This window comes from Nomascus leucogenys, chromosome 2, assembly GCF_006542625.1.
Source record: "Nomascus leucogenys isolate Asia chromosome 2, Asia_NLE_v1, whole genome shotgun sequence".
NCBI lineage: Eukaryota > Metazoa > Chordata > Mammalia > Primates > Hylobatidae > Nomascus > Nomascus leucogenys.
Window position 1 is genome coordinate 119,199,215 of NC_044382.1, and position 22,675 is coordinate 119,221,889.

The 22,675-nt window shown below is 39.8% G+C and overlaps 1 protein-coding gene across 1 annotated transcript in view; it reads left to right on the top strand.

The window, feature by feature from the left end:
- Nucleotides 1–22,675, top strand: part of CAMK4 (calcium/calmodulin dependent protein kinase IV) — a 265,759-nt gene that overhangs the window by 541 nt on the left and 242,543 nt on the right. Inside the window, exon 2 of the mRNA XM_003259823.3 lies at nt 217–448. Within this exon, the coding sequence (XP_003259871.1) occupies nt 288–448 (161 nt within the window). The 5' untranslated portion in view covers nt 217–287. The remainder of the gene's footprint in view (nt 1–216; nt 449–22,675) is intronic.

The window sequence follows — 22,675 nt, forward strand, 5'->3', positions numbered from 1 at the left end:
GGCGGGTGAGGAGGGAAGGAGCGAGGGGGAGGGAGCCTCTCTCCTCAGCGGTGCAGCTCATCTCCCTCCAGCGGGCGGCGACTCCGGGTTCCCCCTCGCGCCCTCTCGCAGAGACTCGCCCCCTTCCCCGCCCACCGTCCCTGCGAGCGCGGGCGGCGGCGGTGGGCGTGTGCGCGCGTGAAGGACGCCGCCTCTCTCTCGCTCCTGCGTTCGCAGGCGGCGGCGGGCGGCCGGCTTCTCGCTCTGGCAGCGGCGGCGGCGGCGGCTTCCGGAGTCCCGCTGCGAAGATGCTCAAAGTCACGGTGCCCTCCTGCTCCGCCTCGTCCTGCTCTTCGGTCACCGCCAGTGCGGCCCCGGGGACCGCGAGCCTCGTCCCGGATTACTGGATCGACGGCTCCAACAGGGATGCCCTGAGCGATTTCTTCGAAGTGGAGTCGGAGCTGGGACGGTAAGGCGCGGGCTCCGGCTGGGGAAGCCCGCGGCGTGCACTGGGGGTTGTCCCTCTCTCAGCGACGGCTCGGAGGGTGCGGGAGCCTGCCTCCGTGCCCTTCGATTTCTCCCTGCCTAATTAGTGTCTGGGAGAGAGCTAACCTTCATTCAGGTGTGGCTCGAGTCCTTCCCACCCCACCAGAGCGCCTAGGCCGGTGCAGCTGTAGGATCAGCCCGACTCCCTCCCACCCTCCCTCCTTCTCGCAGGCTGCCACTTCCCTTGGGTGACAGCTCCCACCGCACGTGGGCCCTGCTTTCCCAATTGATGTCTTTGCTCACGATTATAGCTTGCCAGAGGGTCCTGTTTGTCTAGTTATTTTTTGGGGTGGGGGCCGGAGGGTGCCCCTCCAAATGAAGACAATTATTAAGTTAGATTCCTTCTTCTTCCCCTCGTCAAGCTCTCCAAAGCAAGTGACACTAGAAATTAAACTTAAATACTAGCTTCCCTGCAGAGTCTGCTCAGGAGTGAAGGGATAAATGAATCATTTAAGAGAGTTGAAGGCAGAATAATGAACTAGTGTGGCTTTAAAGAGAAAGCAGCATATGGGATCCAGGCAGTGGTAATTAGTGAGAATGCTGCTGCTTCCTTTCTTTCATGGGCTGGAGTGATTTATTTAAATTATATATGCAACAGACCATCTCCCTAGGATTGCAGATATGTCCCCTATCCCTCCTCTGAAGATCCAAACAGGTAGCAGTTTGGCCTTCTGCATGATTCCATAGGCTTTCATATTTGTATCCATTGAAAATTATAGTTTTCTTTCCCTTACTTCCTTTTTTTTTGTCTTTTCTCTCTGTTATCCATAGGTAAGGAGATTTGTTTTCAACACTTATGTTTTAGATCCAGGCTCTTTAGTATAGGGAATCTGAAGATGTAATTTCAACGGTTGACAAGTTGCACCTTCTGTATTTACTACTCCTTTGCAATTTCATTTTTCATTCTCTTTTTGCTAGAAATAGTTTTGCTAACAGCCTTTTTATTTTTTCAAGTCATTGGAGGATCCAGAGCAGGATTCTGGATGTTGGTATTTAGTGGGAAGATGTAATGGTCACTGCCCACTCTCCCCCCAATTTGCTACTACTATTGAAGCCTCATTGAATATAGATGTGTAAAATAGGCAAACTTCTGAATGAAAATTCAATAATTTGTCACTGTTAAAAATGTTTTGAAGTATTTGAACACTGAATAATGTATACATAAACATCCATTTTTGATCAAGTTTTTCAGTATTCATCTGAAGATCTATTATATATATGTAGGTTGGAATGAAAGGACAATGATGTTGATTTTTGTAAGGTCCAAAACCTGCCTGTTATTAATTGTATGATGCGTGACAGTGGAACCACGTAAACCTCTGAGTAAAGAGATGATCTACTTAAAATTGTTTACTGGGTGTTTTATAAACTGTTGTGTAGTAGAGGAAGTGCCTGATGCTGCTGCAGGGACTGTCCCAGCAGCACATCTGTTTTCAGAGTAACATTAACCCTAGATGCCTCAAATAGGCTGACTTACCCACACACGTTGTCTTTATGAATAAGCTTCACCATCATGAAACTCAAGAAATTCACTCTAATTTGAGAAATGGGAAAAAAATAAACTGCCAATTGTATACCCCTATGAGATAGTAGCCTGCATAGGAAAAAACTAAGAAGGTTGAAGTTTGGGTTTTTTATTTTTCAGTTCAGAATTACGTGTTGCAGTAAATTTTGGAGGACAAATATTAATCAGTTATACAGAAGCTTCTCGACTTATGATGGTGTTATGTCCCAATAAGCCCACTGTAGTTGAAAATATAAGAAGTTGAAAATGCATTTACTACACCTATGCTAACAAACATCGCAGCTTAGCCTAGCCTATCTGAAACGTGCTCAGAACACTTAATATTAGCCTATATTTGGGCAAAATCATCTAACATAAAGCCTATTTTATAATAACTGTTAAATACTGTGTACAGATGGGATTTTGTAGACATCGTGAGATGTGAAACACAAAACACAATATTCAAAAAACACTGGCAACACAGAACACTCTGGAGTTCTGGTTGTTTACCCTCCTGTGGTTAACTGGGAGCTGTGGCTAATGGCTGCTGGCCACCATCAGAGAGAGAGCCTATCACGTATAGCTTAGGAAAATATCAAAATTTGAAATACGGTTTCTACTGAATGCTATCACTTTCCCACCATCATAAAAGTCAAAAAATCGTAAGTTAAGCCCATCCTGTCGGAGACCCTCTATCTATACATTGCTAAGATTCTCGCTCTATTATCTAGTCTTTTGATTACTGTAAAAGATCACAGAGTTAAACTACATTGAGGAACAGTGAAAGCTAAAATGTCTTACTTAGGCTCTGTCAGCAGTAAAGCATATTGTTAGGTACGTTCTCTGTACATGGCAGCATTCATGGGGTGCATGCTTACTCTGTTTGGCTGAGACTTTGAGAAGTATCATTTTCATTATCAGAAATTTTTAAGTAAATAAACTTCAGACATAAACCAACTACTATTCTAGATATAACTATAAGAATCGATAGAGCCAGAGAATGCAGCAGAATGATCATCGTACATATTGGCTGAGTAACTAAAGTCTTCTTCCTTCCTACACTAGAGATCAAGTTGAACTCAGGTCATTAGTTTCAAGCCTTTACTCTCAGCCTTGGGCCAAATCCACCTGCTAGTGCGACTCTAATTCATTAGTAATGCAGTTGTCATTAATATACTAAGAGAATAGTGCTTCTGGTGTTATGTGTTGCTGTTGTGGTTAGCTCTATAAAGTAGACAGTCTCCACCAGAATTACTGATTTGTTGGCTCCTCCATTACAATTGTCTGTTGTAAAGTAGTGACTCCTGATTGCAAGAAGATTGGACAGTGACCATTGGGGTGATACACCCTGAGGATGTGTTTGGGAACTCAAGGGGAGCTAAACTCCCAAGGCTATACCCACCTGAAGCTCCTGGATAGTGCTGGTGAAGGCAGGTGCTGGAAGCACTGATCCACGTGGAGCCATTGAGACCAAGATAGATGTGATCACTTTCTTTTGGCGGGGAGGGCATAGGATAGAGGGGTTAATTAAAAGTATCAGGCAGAGTAATTTTCCTAAAATCACATTTGAAGACATTGTTTTGTTCATAGAGTTTGTCAAAAAGTTTACAAAAATCATGACACACACACACATTCAACTCTACTTAAAAATACAAATTGGCCATGATCCTATTCAGGGCTCCAGATCCTCGAGAGCAGTTGGTCTTTTGCCCAGTGATTTGAGAAACTGGCATTTTTAAAGGCTTTTCTGAGGGAGAAGGGAGCTGCCTCTGGTCCAGATCCCGCCCAGTGGTTTGGCACATGGAATGACAGGAAGTGGCCCAGCCTGCTTGGTGGTGCAGATTTCGTCTGTGCATGCAAACCCATGTCCTGTTTTCAGTTATCTCACCTTTAGTTTCTCCCTGTTGTTCCATGTTGAAAGAAAAGATGATAAGAAAACCAGATGTATTCCCAGACATACAAATCCAAGGAAACCAAACCAAATGAAAGATAATTAGAACAAGGGAAGTATGTGTTAAACTATTTTGGAACCTTTTTTTTTTTTTAAATTTAGTTCCCATTCCACTTGCTGTAGTTTATTTAGGCTAGGCACTTTGCATACTCCTCCCCACTGCAATGTAATTTTAAATAATACATTTATGTGTCACATTTATGTATACACAATTATGTGTGTACATTTATAATTTTAAATACATTTATTTGTCAACTCAAACTAATTATATAGGATCCCTTGCTATATGTATTATTGTTTAGGAACCAAATAGATTTTGATAGGGGTGTGTGTGTGTGTGTGTGTGTGTGTGTGTGTGTGTGTGTGTATAAAACAGAAACAATTTCATAAAACAATGTTTATTCTTATTACCAGCAATGCACTTTAATATTTTCTATTATATGCTGTTTGAGTTCATCTATTTCATTAAAAAAAGTTGGCTGAACCCATGTGATTTCACATCCCACTAATGGGTTGTGATTCAGTTTGAAAAGTGCCGTTTTAGCCCATAAATCTGTGTGTGACAGATTAAGCTATGAGGCAGAGTCTTTTAAAGAAATTCCCTGCAGACCAATTGGAAACATTGGGTGGTATCCTTTTGGCGCAGCCCTCTAGAGAAAAAGGCTCCTATCTTTGCCTCCAGGTCATTACTGATTTTTCCCTTTCTAAACATTTTGGAAAAACTCTGGTTTCTCCCCAAGGTCTGCTGGGCACACAGTAATCTGAACTGGCTAAGAGTGCCAGGGCCTGTGTTGGGAAGGAACTCAGGCTGAGAAGTGGTATATTCTACATGGTAATGCATATTCTGGCTCCAGGTCACAGTGAGCAAATGCTTTCTATAAGGAAACATGAAAGTGTGCATTTTCTAAGAGAAGGGCTTCAGCCAATGTTTTTGGCTTGTCTTAGTGCTCTTGGCTCTGGTTGATATAACAAGATGTCTTAGACTGGGTGGCTTAAACAGCAAATATGCATTTCTCACAGTTCTGGAGGCTGGGGAGTCCAAGATCAGGATCCCAGCCAATGCATTTCCTCAGTTAGGACTCTCTGTTTTGCAGATGGCTGCCTTCTCGCTGTGTCGTCACAAGGCAGAAAGGAAGAGAGAAAGAGAGGGGAAGAGAGAAAGAAACCAAGCTCTCTGGTGCCTCTTCTTGCAAGTGTACTGATCCCATGATGAGGGGTTTAGCTGCATAACCTCATACTAAACATAATTACCTTCCAAAAGCACCACCTATAAATACCATCATATTGGAGTTGGAATAAGGCTTCAACATGTGAATTTTGAGGGGACACAATTCAGTCCACAGCATGGCTGCTGAAGAAACAGATTCTCCTTTTTTTTTGTCAACCCGTTTCCTAAACCATTCTTGTGGCCAGAGCTTCTTAGGTCCTTGATTTTTTCCGACACCATGCTTTAGGGCCCCACGGCCTATCTGGGTAGGTATACTGCTGGCTTATGATCTCCTGCTACACACACTGCACTTAGAAGCTCCAGCTCTTGGGGGGTGGTAGGTTTTTTATCTGACTAGGAGTTAAAAATATACTTGTGCCAACCCTGTCTTGTTCTTTCTGCATCTGATTCTTTCCTCAGGCAGTTGACTCAGGAGCAAGGTGGGATTGCAAGTGGGAGAATAAAAACTGGGGCTTCATAGGCTCTTCCCAGGAACACTGACTGTAAGCTTCCAGAAGGCAGAGTCTGTGGGTTTGGCTGGTTCACTGTTATGTGCTCGTGTCTAGCACAACACTTAGTACTTAAGAAGTGCTCAACAAATGATTTTAAAGAGGGTGAATCAATGATAATGAAATGGGCCAGGTGCGGCATGTGTACTCGCTTCCTCTTCTTTGAGGTCTTGGTCCTGATGTGGTAGTGATATTATTCTAGGATAAGGAGAATACTGTAACCCTTTTCTCTTCTCCCTAAAACTTACCTGACAATAACCCTAATCTCAATCAGCATTGGTTTTCTTTCTTCAGTGTGAGTATTGATAGCTGCCACCTCTGTAGCTTGCTGTTGTTAAAAATAATGTCACTTTTCTGTTGGCAGAGTGTTTTGTGGCTCTGAAACGAAAGGGATTCAGTTTCACCTTCACTGTCATTTTACCACAGGTGTATCAGAATTAGGAGTTAAATCAAGTTGGACTAAAAGGCATGAAATGCCTCCAAGCTATACCATCCACTAAAGTTGATGCATAGTAAATGCTAAATTTGGAAATATACTCATTGTAAAAAGCCTGAAAATCAAGAGAAGACTATGATAACATCTTTGCTTTAAGAGCACACTACTTTTCCATGTTTAAATACTGTCACGAGGTTAAAAATAACTCCAGATTTTGGAAAAAAAAAAAAGACACAGGTGCCATCTGCTTCTAAACTGTTCTGGAGAACTTGAAAGAGAGAGAGAAAAAGAACACTAACCACAAAACAGCTTCAAAGAACTTTCTTGTAAACACTTTACCCTCAGACATATATGTGTGGGTTATGTGTTTGCAATAATACATTTAAGAACAAAGTAGTGTTAGCCAAGTGAAGTGTTTCAACTACTAGTTATTTTTTGTTAATAATTTTTTTCTTTTTTTCCTCTTTTTTTTAAAGTAAAGAGTTTTTTAAAAACTCTCTTTTGGGAAAGCTACGTATCTAATAAACAGAATATTGATTTTGTAAAATTTCAAGATCAAATTCATACTGCAAAATATGGTGTTTGAGTCCAGGAACCATGTAATTAAGAACAAAGGAACTTTTCATGAAGTTGATAGCAGCTAGAGTGAAGGTTTTACTCAAATTATATTGATCTTTACCTCAGTTTTTTTGATCTATTTGTAGTATAAGATTATCTGAAGATTTCATGACTCCAATGGTTTAATTAGGAAGTTAGGTCTGAATATTGATGGCATAGTATTAGCACGTAAAGGATGTGGACCCTTCAATACAGTTTGTCAGAGATTTTCCTCGGTCATTATCTTGTCAGTGGTAAAGATCAAATAAAGGAAAGAACAGTGTCTGGAGAGACAGTGATTCATAGTGATAGGTAAAGGGTAATGCAAGTAAACCTTCCTGTTTTCTCATAGATTAGGGTTTCTCAATCTAGGCACTATAGACATTCTGGCCCAGGGAATTCCTTGTTGTGGGGGCTATCCTGTGCACTGTAGGATGTTTAACAGTGTCCCTGGCCTCTACCTACTAGCTGCCAGCAGTGACACCCTTATAAGTTGTTACAACCAAAACTGTCTCTAAACATTGTCAAATGTGTCCCCTCTCTCCTCTTGAGAATCATGTCTTGAAGCTAGTGTTTTACACATTTTCTTTCAGTTATGTAGATAGTGAACAACAAGGAGATTGATAGAGTATGTTAATTTGGCTTTACTGAGTATCTGCTACAACCAAATGTTTCTCCCATTTCTATATAATACCATAAAATTTCTGTTTTATGTGTATTCCACTTGTGCTATTTGCTTAATATTTTTATTTAAATTACCTTATTTTGTTAACCTAAATTTATTTACCAAGAATACAATTTTCACTAAATTGAAAGCCATAAATGAAAGCAAATTGTATATGCCATAAATAGAAACAAATTGTAAAAATAAATTTTAATGAAAACATAGCATTTTTAGTAAATTATAGCTAGACATGTCCACATGCAGAAGGCTGTAACTCTGAGGATTGATTTCTTCATTAAAAAAGAGATTATCAAAGATTAGCAGAATTAAAACCAGAGTAGCACAAATCGAAGTTTTCTTCTTGATGTAATCAGAATGATTGAAAAGTAATTGAAAAGAAAAGGATGTTCTCTCTCTCTCTCTCTTTTATTCCTTGTTATTTAATTCCATGCCTTTGTGCTACCTAAAGTCCTCTTGTTTATAGATCTAAGCTTTTCAATAATTCTGACCTAGGCGATGTATGCTGGCAGGGTGCATGTGGTGGGGTAAGGGCCTAGAGTATGAATAAGCGTGATAAATCAATATTTGGCCTCCAAGTGCATAGGGTACTACTAATAAGACACCAACAATATATTTAATGAAAGATAAATTAATGAATAAGTAAAATGAATAAAACTTATTAGAAATCTAAGAACAATAGCCATCTTCATGATGGAGTTATGACAGAGAGGACTGGGGTGTCTTTATCAGGGAGGGGTAGACTTTGAAATTTGGCAGGATTTTAATAGGTAGAGCCCTGGCAAACAGTATGTCAGGAAGATGGTACATTCTAAGAAGAGGCAAAAAAAGGACAGAAAAATTCAGCATATACATTTTTGTTTTGCAAAATTTTTAAAGCGTGAACATTGCAATGGCAAATAGGGTTAGCAGGGTAAGTTGATGCCAGACCAAAGACAACCTGTTTAAAAAAAACCAAAAAGAGTAGGCTTGTGTCACTTGAAAAACACTCTGTAGATAAAGTAACCATTGTGAGAGAAAAATGTCAGCTATAGAAGCAGCTGGGTCTTGCGCTGAGGTTGTGGGACTCAGAATTTGCCACTACCTATAATGTAGATCAAACATGGGGCTAGATAAGAGAAAACTGATGAGGTTGTTTCTTTTTTTTTTTTTTTAAGGAAAAAACAATCCCATAGCCTATGACTAGGTAAGAAACGAGAAATGTTGGACTTAGATTGGTTACCTAGACCAGGTAAAGAGTGAGTAAAAAGAGACAGTAAGTATTTTAGGCTTGAAGGCCATTCAGTCTCTGTTGCAGCTCTACCCTCTGCCATGGTTGAGAGAAAGCAGGCATAGACAACATACAATAGCACGTTACTGTGTTCCAGTGAAATGTCATTTATGACAGTAAAATTTGACTTTCGTATAATTTTCACATCACAAAATAGTATTCTTCTTTTGATTTTTAAAAATGCAAAAATTGTTTTTAGATTGCAGACTGTAGAAAATCAAACAGCTGCTAGGTCTGATCTGTGGTTTGCTGACCTAGACCAGTCAAGCTAAACTTCTGCTCCTCCCCAGTTGCATGATAATTTCAGGTTAAAATGATATCAAATCTTAATTTATTCAAGGAACTACCTTTAGTCTCTCACTTTGAAAATGTCAACTTTATATTAGTTTTCCACGTGGGCGCAAGCTTTAAATGCATACTCATCTTTTATCAAAATCTACTGAAACTGCTACAGTTACAGTTCTTACCTATGTGACATATTGGCTAGTTCCATTTCTCTCTTTCTTCCTCCTATTTCTTTTTGTCTGATATTGATTATATGACTGATGTTTACTTCACATAATGTTTGTGAAAATGAAGGGCCCTTATTCGAAGGGTGTGAAAGTTAAATTTCCATACCATGAACAGTGTTCATATCAAAAGACTATTTATTGGCAGGTAATTTGTTTTGTACATAATAACTAAATAGGTTTCAAATTGATAATTCCTCTATTATATTTAGAGTGACAATAATATGCTAAATAAATTACTGATGAAAGATTTTCTTCTAACTAGTAAAGTTGAATTAATTTTTCCATTTACTAGTATTAGCTGTGTGTTGAATAATCCTTCTATATGCTATGCAGATGTCTCAGGTGGATAATTAAGGTCATTTAAATGAGGAACCTGTTTAAGCAATCTTTTGAAAAGTTAAAATTACTCCTTTTTGTATATTGAATAGAGTTAAATCAGCCACTCATATTTCAACTATAGCAGAGGTCTATAAGGTGAGATGCCCATAGCCAGGGGATGTGTAATGCAATGGGGTGCTAGAAGAAAGTATTAGAAAATCTATTTTGGTTTCTTTTTTAAATTTTTATTTTTATTTTTATTTCTTTAATTTTTATTTTTGGATGTTTTAAAAAGCACATTAATGTTGGTTAAGTAACACATATATACCATTAATAGGTACATTAGTATACACAGTTTGGAAGCATGTGCTCAAAAAATATTTTACTGGATGATGACTGGGTCAAAGAATAGTAGTCACAAGTGGATACCGAATAAACTTCTTTATATTTAAATAACATTCTACTTTATGAAAAGTGAGTTTAAAGCAAATATATAGATAGAAATGCAAACAAAAAATCATATTGCAAGGTGTGTCTTTGTGCAGAAAGGGGAAGTGGGTACATACGTGCAACTGTTATGCATCTCAAGACTACTTGATGAACAGTTTTGATAAGAACTTACTGCCATTGTAACCAAAACAGTCACGTAGAAGAAAACAGAATGAGAGTAAAGGAATACAGGTTGCACATCAAGCAGAGGGTGAACTTAACTTTGGCTTCACCAACAAAGTTTGAGTGGTCATGGAGTTGAGAGGGAAAAAGAAATAGGGTTTGTTTGCAAGAATCTCAATTTTAATATAACTAATGCACTTCATGGCAAATTTTGCCAACTGCTGGCTTAGGCAGCTGAAGGCACTGACCTAAAGTGTTTTGTGGGCAGTACTTGAAGAGTTGTGGGCATTAGTGCCAGAATGCTGAGCTTAACTCTGTTAGCAAATGTGTTGTTACCACTTACTTGTTAAGTCATGTTTCAGGGTGGTATGGCTCAAAAATTCACCAGGTACCAAAGTATTTCATAGAAAAAAATAAAGAAGACAAGATTTGAGACCACCATCTGATTGGAATAGTGTCTGAAAAAAGAGAATGGATAGGATACATTCTTACCTGTTTTCTTTACAAGTTTGTAGTAGCATGCTTTGTTAAAAGTGCACTTTCTTTGATATATGTCATGCCTGTAGACAGAACTTGACTAATATTATAAACCGGAACATAGAAATGGAGAAGATAACAGATCTATAATTGTTCTCACACATGTCTTTTTACCTACAATGAATTATTTGAATGATGTCTCCCTATTTTAGGTCTTTATGAACTGTTTAATAGAGACCTTCAGTTGCATTTTACTTTTCATTGCTCAGAATGTTGCACTGTTTGCTTGGTCTACCTTACTTGTACTGATTTGAAGGGACAATTCATGACTACTTTAACTTAGTAAGCAGCTGCCTTCCTCTTAGGACTCTAACAGACACCCAAAGTTGTTCTTTAGTTGTGAAAACTGCCCTAAGATTAGTCTTTACCTGGATTTTAATATCTGCTACTTACTCATTCAAATAAGTCATTTTTATTCAAAGCTCTCCATCAGGGCAACCACTGAGAAAAGAAGACTATGCTATTAAATGTGACCAAATTCAAAATATATAATTCAATAAATCAGCCTAGCCTAGAGTGTTCAGTTCTAATAGGCCTCTAAAGGGTTCTTCTGTGAGTGGAAACGTTTTAGTGACTCCTGAGGGACCCTGGGCTCTTCCTCTCTTTTTTCCCCTCAATGTGAACATGTATGCTAATAACAATGTTCAATGAGGTAAACTCGTGAGCTCTCCTGAGTGCAACCTGTAAGTGGAGGCAAACTAAGAATCTAATAAACAGAGCTTGTCATATGTATGTGTGACACACCAATGAAGTAGGAACCTGGGAAAATTTTCAGGATGATCTCCAGAAAACCAGTGCAGTTCTTTAAAATATTGACCTACTGAGGAAATGGAATGTCAGGACTGAGCTAAGGGCTGTTGGGATTGGGGGAAGTGGTTGGCCTAAGGATCTGGCCTGGGCCAGGTAAGAGCAGCAGAGCGTTGGTCCAAGCCTGAGCCAAGTAGTGGAGGGGAGTGATCCTCGGGGAGCCACCTCTAAGGGGAGAGGTGGGCGAGGCAGCTACTCAGGGTGGCTCTGAGGCGGGGAGCACCAAGCAGGCCATTCTGGACAGCTGGATTGATGAAGATGAAGGTCTGCTGAGCAAGGCAGGGGCTAAGACAGGAACAGGCAGGACACAATTGTTATTTGACGGCCATGCCTCTTCGGGCATAAAGCCCCACACCTCACTCAGCTTCATTTGTAAATTGAAGATTGTGGTAGTGTGTTCTCCATATCATTTCTGTGACAATCAAATGAGATCACAAATGTGAAACACTGAGCTCCATACCCAGCACATAAACTTAATATTATTCCCCACACAGGCCACAAGGTGGGAGGTAGGAGATAATGACTCCCACTTGTGTATTGATAGGATAAATACCTTACTTAGTTCAGTTTATACAGCCTTTTTGGCAATCTGAACTCAACTTCCAGGCCAGCCTCCTTCCCCACCACTTCTCTTCCGTAATTACCATCATGGGATATTTACTAGGAGCTTGGTGTGATTATACTGTCTTTAAGTATGTTGCTAGTTAGTTCGAGAATATTACCAGGTGTTTATCACCAGTACCAATTCACAAGGACGAGCCTGAGGCTCAGAATGGTGAAGCACCTTGTCTAAGCTCACGCAGCCAGGTGGAGAGGAGCAGAGCTGAGATTCAAGCCCTGGTTTGTCAGACTTCAGCAGTCATGCTCTTTCGCTCTACCTGCCTTGGCTGCGCAGATGCCTCAGTGATCTTCATATCTCTGTGGTGTTAAGCATGAAACTCTCTTGGCCTGAAATGTACCTTTCCTATGAATCCCTCCAGGACAGTCATCCAACCTCAGGTAGAAAGTTTCTGCCCTTTCCCCACTCATATCATTTCATAATTCCCCATCTGCAGTGTTTATGGTCTTACAGGTGAATGCTTTGTGGTCTTCACCACCAGAACATCTGCTTATTGGGCAGAGGAACCCCATATCTCATCCCTCTTTTATTCCTACTAATAGGCCCATCCCTCAGCCTAATGCCTGCCTCCCCTTAAGTGTTTCTGGAACATTATGTGAATGAACAAATGTCAGAGGAATTAGGCCAATAGCTGCAAGAAAATCAGCAGTACTTAAAACTGTCTTTCTTCAGGATGCTTTTTTTCTGTACGAACCCACTTCTGAACTAGCACACCGAAATTACTTGTTCAGTACCTGTCTCCCTCTCATTAGAATGTAAGCTCTTGAGGGTCTGGTTTCTGTCCCTTTGTTCACTGCTGTGTCCCCAGAATCTTAGGACAATGCCCTGTTTATAGTGAACACTCATTACATATTTGCTGAGTAATAAATCAGTTGCACCTGTGGGGTTTCCACAATTGAAAGTCCTTTTGAACCCAGGGAGCTCTGGTCTTTTGTCAGTCATCTCTATCTTAAAGAGTCCCCATCTCTAAGTGATCAGGAAAACTGTCACCTTCTGTGAGTAGATTATCTGTCTCTAAGATCCCTTCTAGTCCCAACCATGTGTGCACGTGCGTTTTCTTCCAATTGAATTCTCTGGGCGATCACCTTAGTTCTTTATGTTGTTCAGGAGACAGAGCAGCTTTTGAAGTAAGTAGGGCTCTAAGCCTGAAAGGCTTTCTAAGTGTGTTGGAGGATCCTTACATAAATTTTATTCTCATTTTGTGCTTTCTAAATGCATCACCTTTAAAAAATGTACTTATTGTTATATTCACTCATTTGTACTTCCTGCTGTAGACTATACAAATGCTAGCACTAGTTGTAGATATCTAGGACAAAATTTAGAAGAAAGTGTGTTTCCTGGCTTCCTCTACCCCTCTAGTTTTGCTTTTAGAAAAGAATCATTCTTTTTAAAAAGCTTGACTTATGACCTATTTGTGGCTGTGTAACCAGTTAGCAATGTCCTGTCACATGGTTGGGTAACATATCCCCTGCCTTGACCATAGGAGAGGAAGGAAGACCTAAGGAGAGGGTCTTGAAGGAGATAAGAGCATAAATAGTCTGTTCCATGTCTATCTTTATTTGGGGATATTATCTAAAAACCATCTACTGAAACGTTTAATCATCGATCAAAAAGAAATGCAGCTTGGCCGGGCGCGGTGGCTCATGCTTGTAATCCCAGCACTTTGGGAGGCCGAGGCGGGCGGATCACGAGGTCAGGAGATCGAGACCACGGTGAAACCCCACCTCTACTAAAAAAAAATACAAAAAAATTAGCCGGCTGTGGTGGCGGGCGCCTGTAGTCCCAGCTGCTCGGAGAGGCTGAGGCGGGAGAATGGCGTGAACCCGGGAGGCGGAGCTTGCAGTGCAGTGAGCCGAGATTGCGCCACTGCACTCCAGCCTGGGCGACAGAGCGAGACTCTGTCTCAAAAAAAAAAAAAAAAAAAAAGAAATGCAGCTTGACATAACTTCCAAGTAGGGTTATTAACTTTACATTCCTGATATTTATGCACTGTCAAAGTAATTATTCTGGAAATGTGTACCTTCCCGTCTTTGTTTTGACAACCAGAGGCCAGGGGAGCGTGGTGAAAGGAAACTGTGGGTGGGAAGCAGAGAGGTAGATGCAGGGCTGAGGGGCAGAAGGGAGGCCACTCCTTACCAGCTTTACGTCTTGTTTTCTGAGTCTGGTTACCCCTAGACCCAGAGCACTTCTCCGTCCCCTCCTGATTTCTCCCTGTTTCCTTCATCTCTCCAGAGCCTAGGTAACTTGCATTTCCTTGTATCTGCCCATGTTATGGAATGAATGTTTATTCCTCCAAAGGCATGTATTGAGACCCTAACTCCCAATACGATGGGGTTTGGAGATGGGCCTTTGGCAGAAAATTAGGTTTAGATGAGGTGATGAGGCATTAGTGCTCTTATTAAAAGAGTCGTGAGAGTTTGCTCGCTCGCTCTCTCTCATCCCTGACCATGGAGGACATAGCAAGAAGGCAGCCGTCTGCAAGCCTGGAAGAGAGTTCTCACCAGAACTTGACCACACTGGCACCCAATTGCAGACTTCCAGCCCTCAGAACTGTGAAAAAAATGTTTTTTTTTAGTTAAGCCACCCCAGTCTGTGGCACTTGGTTATACCAGCCAGAGCAGAGAAAGACAGCCCTGTACCCTTTTTCCCCATTTGGCACCTGTCTGACTTCGCAGTTTGAGAAGTGATCTGCTCTTCTTTCTCAGATGCCTGACAATTTCTCCCAGAAGTTGGGGAAAGGAGGCCAGAACCCCACTTCACAAGGAGTAAAGCTCCTTACTTGTTTTGTCTAGGATGGCTAAAGCTGACTCTGAGTGGCTTTTTTTTTTTTTTTTTTTTTTTTTTAAACAGGAGGTGGGCTCCCTAGCATGCCTCCACCTTGCCAGACCCTGGACTGGGAGAATTCTTCTGTGGCTACATCCCCACTTCCCCTCGTGCCTTCCAGGCACTAGCACCTTGGATCCCACTGTGCATCCGTACCTGTTGGCTTTCCAAGTGTCAATGCCTGCCAGCTCCCGGTACATTATTTCCTCAGCAGCTGGCACGGGATTTTTTGTTGCCAACTAGAAGCTCAGCTATTAAAAAATAAAACTTGGCCCATCTTGAGTATCATATGTTTTCATCAGGACTTGGATCTGTATTCTGGCACAACTCACACGATCACTTTGGGGACCTCTCTCAGGACTAGGAACCCAGTATTCCTCTGGGTCTTTGACCACGTTTTCACCTTATTCTGAATACATTCTCAAACCTTGAAAAACCTGTGATGCTTACGATTAATTCGAGGGCTGTTTTACTCCTGTTTCGCTTGGTTTTATTGGATTTTTTTTTAACCTTGTCAGTGTTTCTTTAGCACTAGGTTGCTTTCTCTGGCTGTTATTGTCAGTTTTCTATCTTAAATGATAAATTCCCGAGAATAAGATTCATGTTTCTTAGGTTAATGAATAGCTAACACACAGCACTGACATGGGGACCTTTACTGCATGACTTTGCATGAACATGAGGTTATCCGAGAAAGGAGATTTTTATTTGCAGGGATTGTTAAATATTAAGATAAATGAAAAGAACAAGCTTTGGGGTTAGAAAGACCTGCAATAGAGTCCCAGTTCGGCCACTCATGAAGTGTGTCATTTTAGACAAATTTTCATTGAGCCTCAGCTTCTCTACCCGTAAGAAGAGATAATAATGATTAAATGAGGTCAGTGCATTCATTATACATAGTAAGTGTCCAATAAGCATTAGATATTATCGATATTAATTCTGGAATAGCTGTCTGTAAAGGTGGAGGGATTGTAGGTGATTGGATAGCACGCTTTCTCAAAAATGTCATAAGATTCTAAAATTCTGGAAATGCGTTGGCAGGAGGCCTTAGTAATTGTCTGCTACTGCTTGCAGCTTCTGAGTAAGCTTTCTGAGCATCTAAGCTTCCTCTTTACCGAGGGGTAGTACATTGTGCAATATTTGTAAATATTTGACTACTGTTTTTTGATATTTCATGTATTGAAAAGAAGGTGTAGTATAACCATAAGATTTTCCACATCTGCAGACAAAAGGAAAGTTAGGGTAGTTTAAAATAACTGCTGCATGTGGTTCTTTCTGTATCATTTTTAGGTTTTTTTTCTTCTAAAAGGGTGTTAGAAAATATTAATCTTTTTGTTGCTTTGAGGCCTTATTTACACTAACTTTAACTCTTCTTCATAGATTAATTTTTCATTCTGAGTGTTGCATTCTTCACTGGGAAGTTAAATAACCAAACCAGAATCACTGCAACTTAGCTGTGATTTAGAAATAAAGAATAGAGTTCTGGAAATCATTTAACAATCTAAAAAAAAAACCCCATAAGTATTAAGGAATATTTTAAAGCAGTCTGTTAGTTTATGCACACTGATAAAAGAATATATCACATGGAAGAGACTTATATTTAAGTGACGTCACTATTAGCCATACCTAAAAAATGTATTTCTCTAACGCGATACCTAAATTGTAAAAGAAATTTTGATTTGCAGTTTCATCTTACATTTCTTTAATAGCTGCTTTTAATTGTCCTACCCTCTCTTCTGGCGAAGGAACTTCATTGCAGTACTTAAGAAAACAGATTAATAACCTTGAAGAAAGTTGTTAGTGAGATACTCATAACTAAGGAAAAAAGTGGGGGGATAGAAATTAGATGACCTAGAAGACACCTTACTTGAGTGTCATTTAGGTAAGGGTCATTCATTCTGGAATGCCTCTTGGTAAAGGAGGAGGGATTACAAATAATTGGATATCACAGCCTTTCAGGTTGTTCTCTGATTCTAAGATTTCAGAAATGTTTTGGCTGTAGGGCAATGCTAAGAGTCAAAAGCAGGGCTGCAGCCCACATAAAATAACCCTATGACTTTAGTAGACATTAATAGAACCCCCAGTGGCAACGATGATGGTACAAAGATACACTCCAACTTTGGTACCTAGTAGCTGTTTATTGTTAATGAATCTTTTAAATTGTAACAAGCCCAATTTTCTCATCTGTAGAATGAAAATACTAGTGTCTTTTTTCACAGGATTATTGCAAAGATTAAAAAAGGTAAATTCTTTGGCTGTAGTTAAGTATAAAAGCTATGCACACACTGCAAATTTTTATTTGAATAATAATTATGACTTTTTTATACTATTAACTAAACTGCAGATTTTATTTGAATTTCACCAGCTTTTCTACTGATGTCCTCTTTCTTTTCTAGGGTTCAGTCTAGGTAAATTTATTGCATTTAGTTACCATGTGTTCCTTGCTCAGTTTCTTAGTCTTTGCCTGTTTTTCATTACCTTGAAAGTCTTGAGCAATACTGGACAAGTATCCTGTGGAATACCCACCCCCAACCCATATGCCCCCAGTCTGGATTTGTCTGTCATTTCTCATGATTTACTGGGGAAGAATACCACAAAAATGAAGTGCCCTCCTTGTGACATCGGATCAGATGTTGCACGATGTCATATGACATCTCTATGGATGTCAGCCTCTGTCACTTTCCAGGTTTCTCCACTGTACAGTTACTATTTACCTCTTTTCTTACTCTATCTAGTCTTTGGAACTTGGTGACTAAGTCTAGCTCACCCTTGGGGAAAAAGGGGTTAAACTTCACTGCCCAGAGTGGAGAATATCTACATAAATTGCTTATCGTTCTGTAAGGAATATTTCTGAGGTATTATTTTATAACTGATAAATTCTTATATATATAAAAGAATGATTGAATGTCTTAAGTCATTTTTGAAAAATCTTATGAAAATAAACTACTGCCAGTAAATCATGCAATTGGCAATGTACTAACCAGTGAGAAGCTTTGAATCTAATAGGAGAAGCTGTCCCTGGAATCTTGCTGTTAGACAGTGGAGCACATTGGAGCTGAGGGCTTAAAGGGAGGGCCTGAAGTCAGGTCTGTTTCATCTTGACAGAGGTAGATCAGCTCTAGGCAATAACTGATTTCTGTGTATGTCTTGTTGGTGAATAATTCTTGGCAGGAACAGTCCTTATTTAAGATGGCCTGTTGGAACTTTCCACTGGAAGACCACGCAGGCAACTTTGATGCAGGCTATTCGAAACTAACTCCATCTTCCACTCACTCCCAAACAACAGCCACAAGAAAACCTGCTGTCCTGCTTGTGTAGCCCACCTCAGTACATGTTACCCCCATTTGCTTTGCTCCTTACCTAGAAATCCAGAGGTATTCTGGATTTCTGCTTCACCCTTTCCCCTAATAAGACATATTCTCCCACTTAATACATGTATAACCCTGGGCAAGTCACTTATCCTTTCTGAGCCTTTGAAGGGGTATAATAATAGTCTCATAAGGTTATTATGAAGATTAAATGAAACAGTGTATCATAAAGTTCCTTGGCGTAGTACCTAGTATATTTCACACATTCAATAAAGGTTAATGGGTATGATTTATATCTCTTGAATATACTTTAAATCCATTCCTTCCTCTGCATGGCCACTGATCTTTTTCATTTACATCATTTGGAACTCTTTCCTAGGTTATTGCACTGGTATTTAAATCTTGTCTCTAATCTTATTGCATCTCATCTGCTTGTAAGATGAGCTTTCTAAGGCCAAGTTTGATAATGTCACTCCCCTGCCTAAAATCCTTTAACATCTTCCATCCCATCCAGGACGTGAAAGTCCTTTGCATGAACAGCAGGTCTTTTCAGAACAGCTCTTGCACTTCTCGTCTTACTCCCACCATGCCTGCATTCTCACCTGGGCTCCAGCCCTACAGCTATTTTTCCTCACCCAGGATGTGTCATGCTGTCCCGTGTTCCTGTGCAGCACCTCCATGGTGCCCCTTCTCAAACCGCGCCCCCTCACTCCACGCCCCTTCTTCCTACACCCCCTCTTCCTTATTTTGTGAACACCTTTTCTGATTCAAGATAGTGCAGGTGTCATCTCAGGAAGCCCTGCGTGGCTCACATGCAGGCAGCCTAATGCTCTCTCTGCCTCTACTTTTTAGTGCACTGCAGCGAGGTCCTGTCTGCCTCTACACCTGGATTGGGAGCTCCTCTAAGACTTTTTAGTTCCCATGTACCTCCACAGTTCCGGGCAGATGTTTAAAAAATTATTCAATGACATGTAGTAAAGCACAGTAAGGCAGATTTTACCCAGGACCATTGAATAGGGACCACTGCAGTGGGGTCCTGCAGTGGGCAAGAGAAAGATTGGGCTCAACTCCAAAGACAGCAAGGGCAAGTGGGATTTTATAGCCAAGGCGCAAGGACAGTGGATGGAAAATTACTAAGAGGAAACATCGGTGATATGGGGAACCTGTGGTTCTTCCTGAATATAGCCAGGGTGATCAGGCATCACCTGGGGAAGAGTGAAGGATGAGGAACTTGATCAGACTCTGAGTGTAATCAGACATTGAGAGTAGTGGGTTATTGCCAGATTGACTTAGCAAGGTTCTTATGAAAACTGTATTTTACACGGAAGCACACAGATGGGAGTAGCAGAAGGCTCAGGAGCCTGACTAAAGTTTTGTCAAGCAAAGAATCTTTGTCACACAGGGTAGATTAAAAAAAATGTTTACTGCCTGCTAGTTATAGGTTCTATCATGACTGAGTTAACCTAACTGGAAATTTTACTAGCCCTATCATGGGGAAGGCTCCAGTTCCCCTCTCTGCCAATATCTTCTTGTTTTTTGTCTGTTTGTTTTTGCACCTTCTGAAGCCTATTGAGAGATGAGGAAGGATTCAGGCAACTGTTTCTGGGAGTCTCCTAGCCAGCAGTTCTTTCCTGTGTTTACAAAGGGTCACTGCTGGGGAATGTCAAGCCTCATAATGTAAAAAATACTGAGGATATTGTGACTGTATCTTGTGCCTATAGCTGCACTAATGCAGCATGCATTCATCTTCACCATTCTTAAGATTCTGACTTAGATTTTTCAGGAACTTAGAGCTGGATGGAACTTTAAAATTCAACCAGTCCAGTGTTTTGTTTGTTTTTGTTTTTTTTTTAATACAGATGAAGAAACTGAAGCACAGAGAAGTCACCTGTCTTTTCCAGCCCTTCAAAGCTAGTTAGTAGTAGAAATGGAACCAGAACCTTGGTCTTCTGCACTTTGTCTCTGACGTACTTCCTTTCTTCACAAGTGCCATTTGCGGAAAGCTGTGCTTAAACCATTCCCAGCTCTTCCTCCTACAGCTTTCCTGAGTTATTTCAGAATATAAAATTTTGTATCTCCGAGAAACTATTACAGATTTAGATTTTAAAATATGCACTATTTTCTACCTTGTATGTTTTGCTTACTATTTTTTTTGCAGAAATGCCACAAAAATTATTAAACATTACAGAATATACTTGTCTTCCTTCCCATTTTGGAGAGTGTTCACCTTGTAAAAAATCTTTGTCCTCAAATGTATTGGAATCACAGTTAAGAATTCTAGCCTTGATGTTGGTTTGCATTGTCTTCTGGTGTATGAGTGATTTGGGGCTGAGATATTCATTGTCATACCTCTTTGAAGATACTAGTTAAATATGCTAGTGTCCCACTCACTTTTAAAAGCTGACCTGTATTAAAATATAACATAAAATAGGCTGGACGCAGTGGCACACGCCTGTAATCCCAGCACTTTGGGAGGCTGAGGCGGGCGAATGATGAGGTCAGGAGATCAAGACTATCTTGGCCAACATGGCGAAACCCCATCTCTATTAAAAATACAAAAATTAGCCAGGCATGGTGGTGCGTGCCTGTAGTCCTAGCTGCTTGGGAGGCTGAGGCAAGAGAATTGCTTGAACCTGGGAAGTGGAGGCTGCAGTTAGCCGAGATCGCACCACTGCATTCCAGCCTGGGTGACAGAGCAAGACTGTCTCAAAAAATTAAAAATAAAATAAAAATAAATAATATAACATAACATAAAATAAGTCCTTTTTTGTTTCTAACTTTCTAACTCTTTCTAACTCCAGGAAAAGTGAATGTTTGAGCAGATGGATTGATGAATATATTGCTAGAATATTTAGCAGAAATGAATATGATGAATATATTGATGGATTGATGAATATATTACTAGAATATTTAGCAGAAATGAATATGAGGAATATATTGATGGACTGATGAATATATTACTAGAATATTTAGCAAAACTGACATGGAGGTAGTACTTTTATGGGGCTTGCACATGTTACAGGACTAAGCTTACTTTTTACTTTTTTACAGTTGGGGACATATTGATTCCATAAGTTACTTACAAGAGAAATATCTTTGATATTTATTCTTAATTTCAATTAATACTGCCAGCACCCAATTTGCATTAAATACATATTCTTCTCTTTTCTTCTTTACCCCAGTCAGTAATTTCACTGATTATGGGGATAGGCTGTCAAGTAAAGCTTTAAGTTTCTTTAACTGATAAGAAAAATTATTTTAATTTATTGTTGATAACAATAGCAGAAATTTTTATTATTGGTAAAAGGGAAAATTGCAAGTGTCATCTTTCTTTTATTCACATGCATATATCTAAGCTTGCACTGAAGAATGTAGATACTAATACAGTTTCTGCCATATCTTTTCTTCCTTTCTTGGTCTACTTTCTCTGACATGAGTTACAACTACCATGTTCATATTTCTCTCAAACAACTCTACTTTGACCCCTTCGATTTGGTTTTTTATTCTCATAATTCCATTAAATAGCAGCAAATGAGTTTCACTTGACTTCTCCAACTGATTCCCTGATCTAATATTTTAAACCTCTTAACTGTCTGTAAATTTGTTGATAATACAAATTGCCTTAACTTTTTGAAAGTGGTAATATGACTGCTGTGTGTGCCATGAAATGCTGTGCATTCATGGACAAAGTTTCTGATATAAACAAAACTTAACACAAAACTGTTGGGTGTGTATGTCATAATCATGTGAACAAAGCTATCAGCCACAGGAGTAAATGGTTCTCACAAATGACTGCAGTTTGTATAACTTGTGTTCAGCCAAAGCATGTTTCTATTTTTATTCTTCTATATCCATTTATAGAAAGCATTGATGTTAACATTATTTTTCTGCCAGCCACCATATAGAGCAGGGATTTCTAACTTTAATCCATAGATCTTCCTGTGACTAGGTTTTGGGACTATATGAAGCTTCTGAAATTGAAAGCTATATTTTATGTGTGGACGTGTTTTTCTGAAGCAAGTCACCATAGCTTTCATCGAATTCTAGAGATGTTTAAGGAGCACTGATGTTTGAGGTTTGTTCACATAAATGTGTTTGTACATATTCTTAGAATAGCTGGAAAGCACAAAGCTTTTGCTCACCTATTCATTTAACACGCTTTTTTCTTTCGCCACTGTCCTGCCCAGTCCGTCTATCCCCAAGAAAGGCTTTCTGTATTCTTATATTCCCAGTTTTTACTGTTTCTGTGTTCCCTTTTATCAGTTAGGATGGTTTTATGTACAAATGTAATTTAATAAGTAAATACTGAAGCACCAAAAGAAACCTAGCTGAGATCATCTTAACCAATGGAATAGATGTATTGGCTCAAGTCACTAAAGTCCAGAGCTTTTTCAGGTTTTACATGCGGTTCGACTTGGTACAGATTTATTTCTCTGCATTTATTTTAGCTTTGCTCTCCCA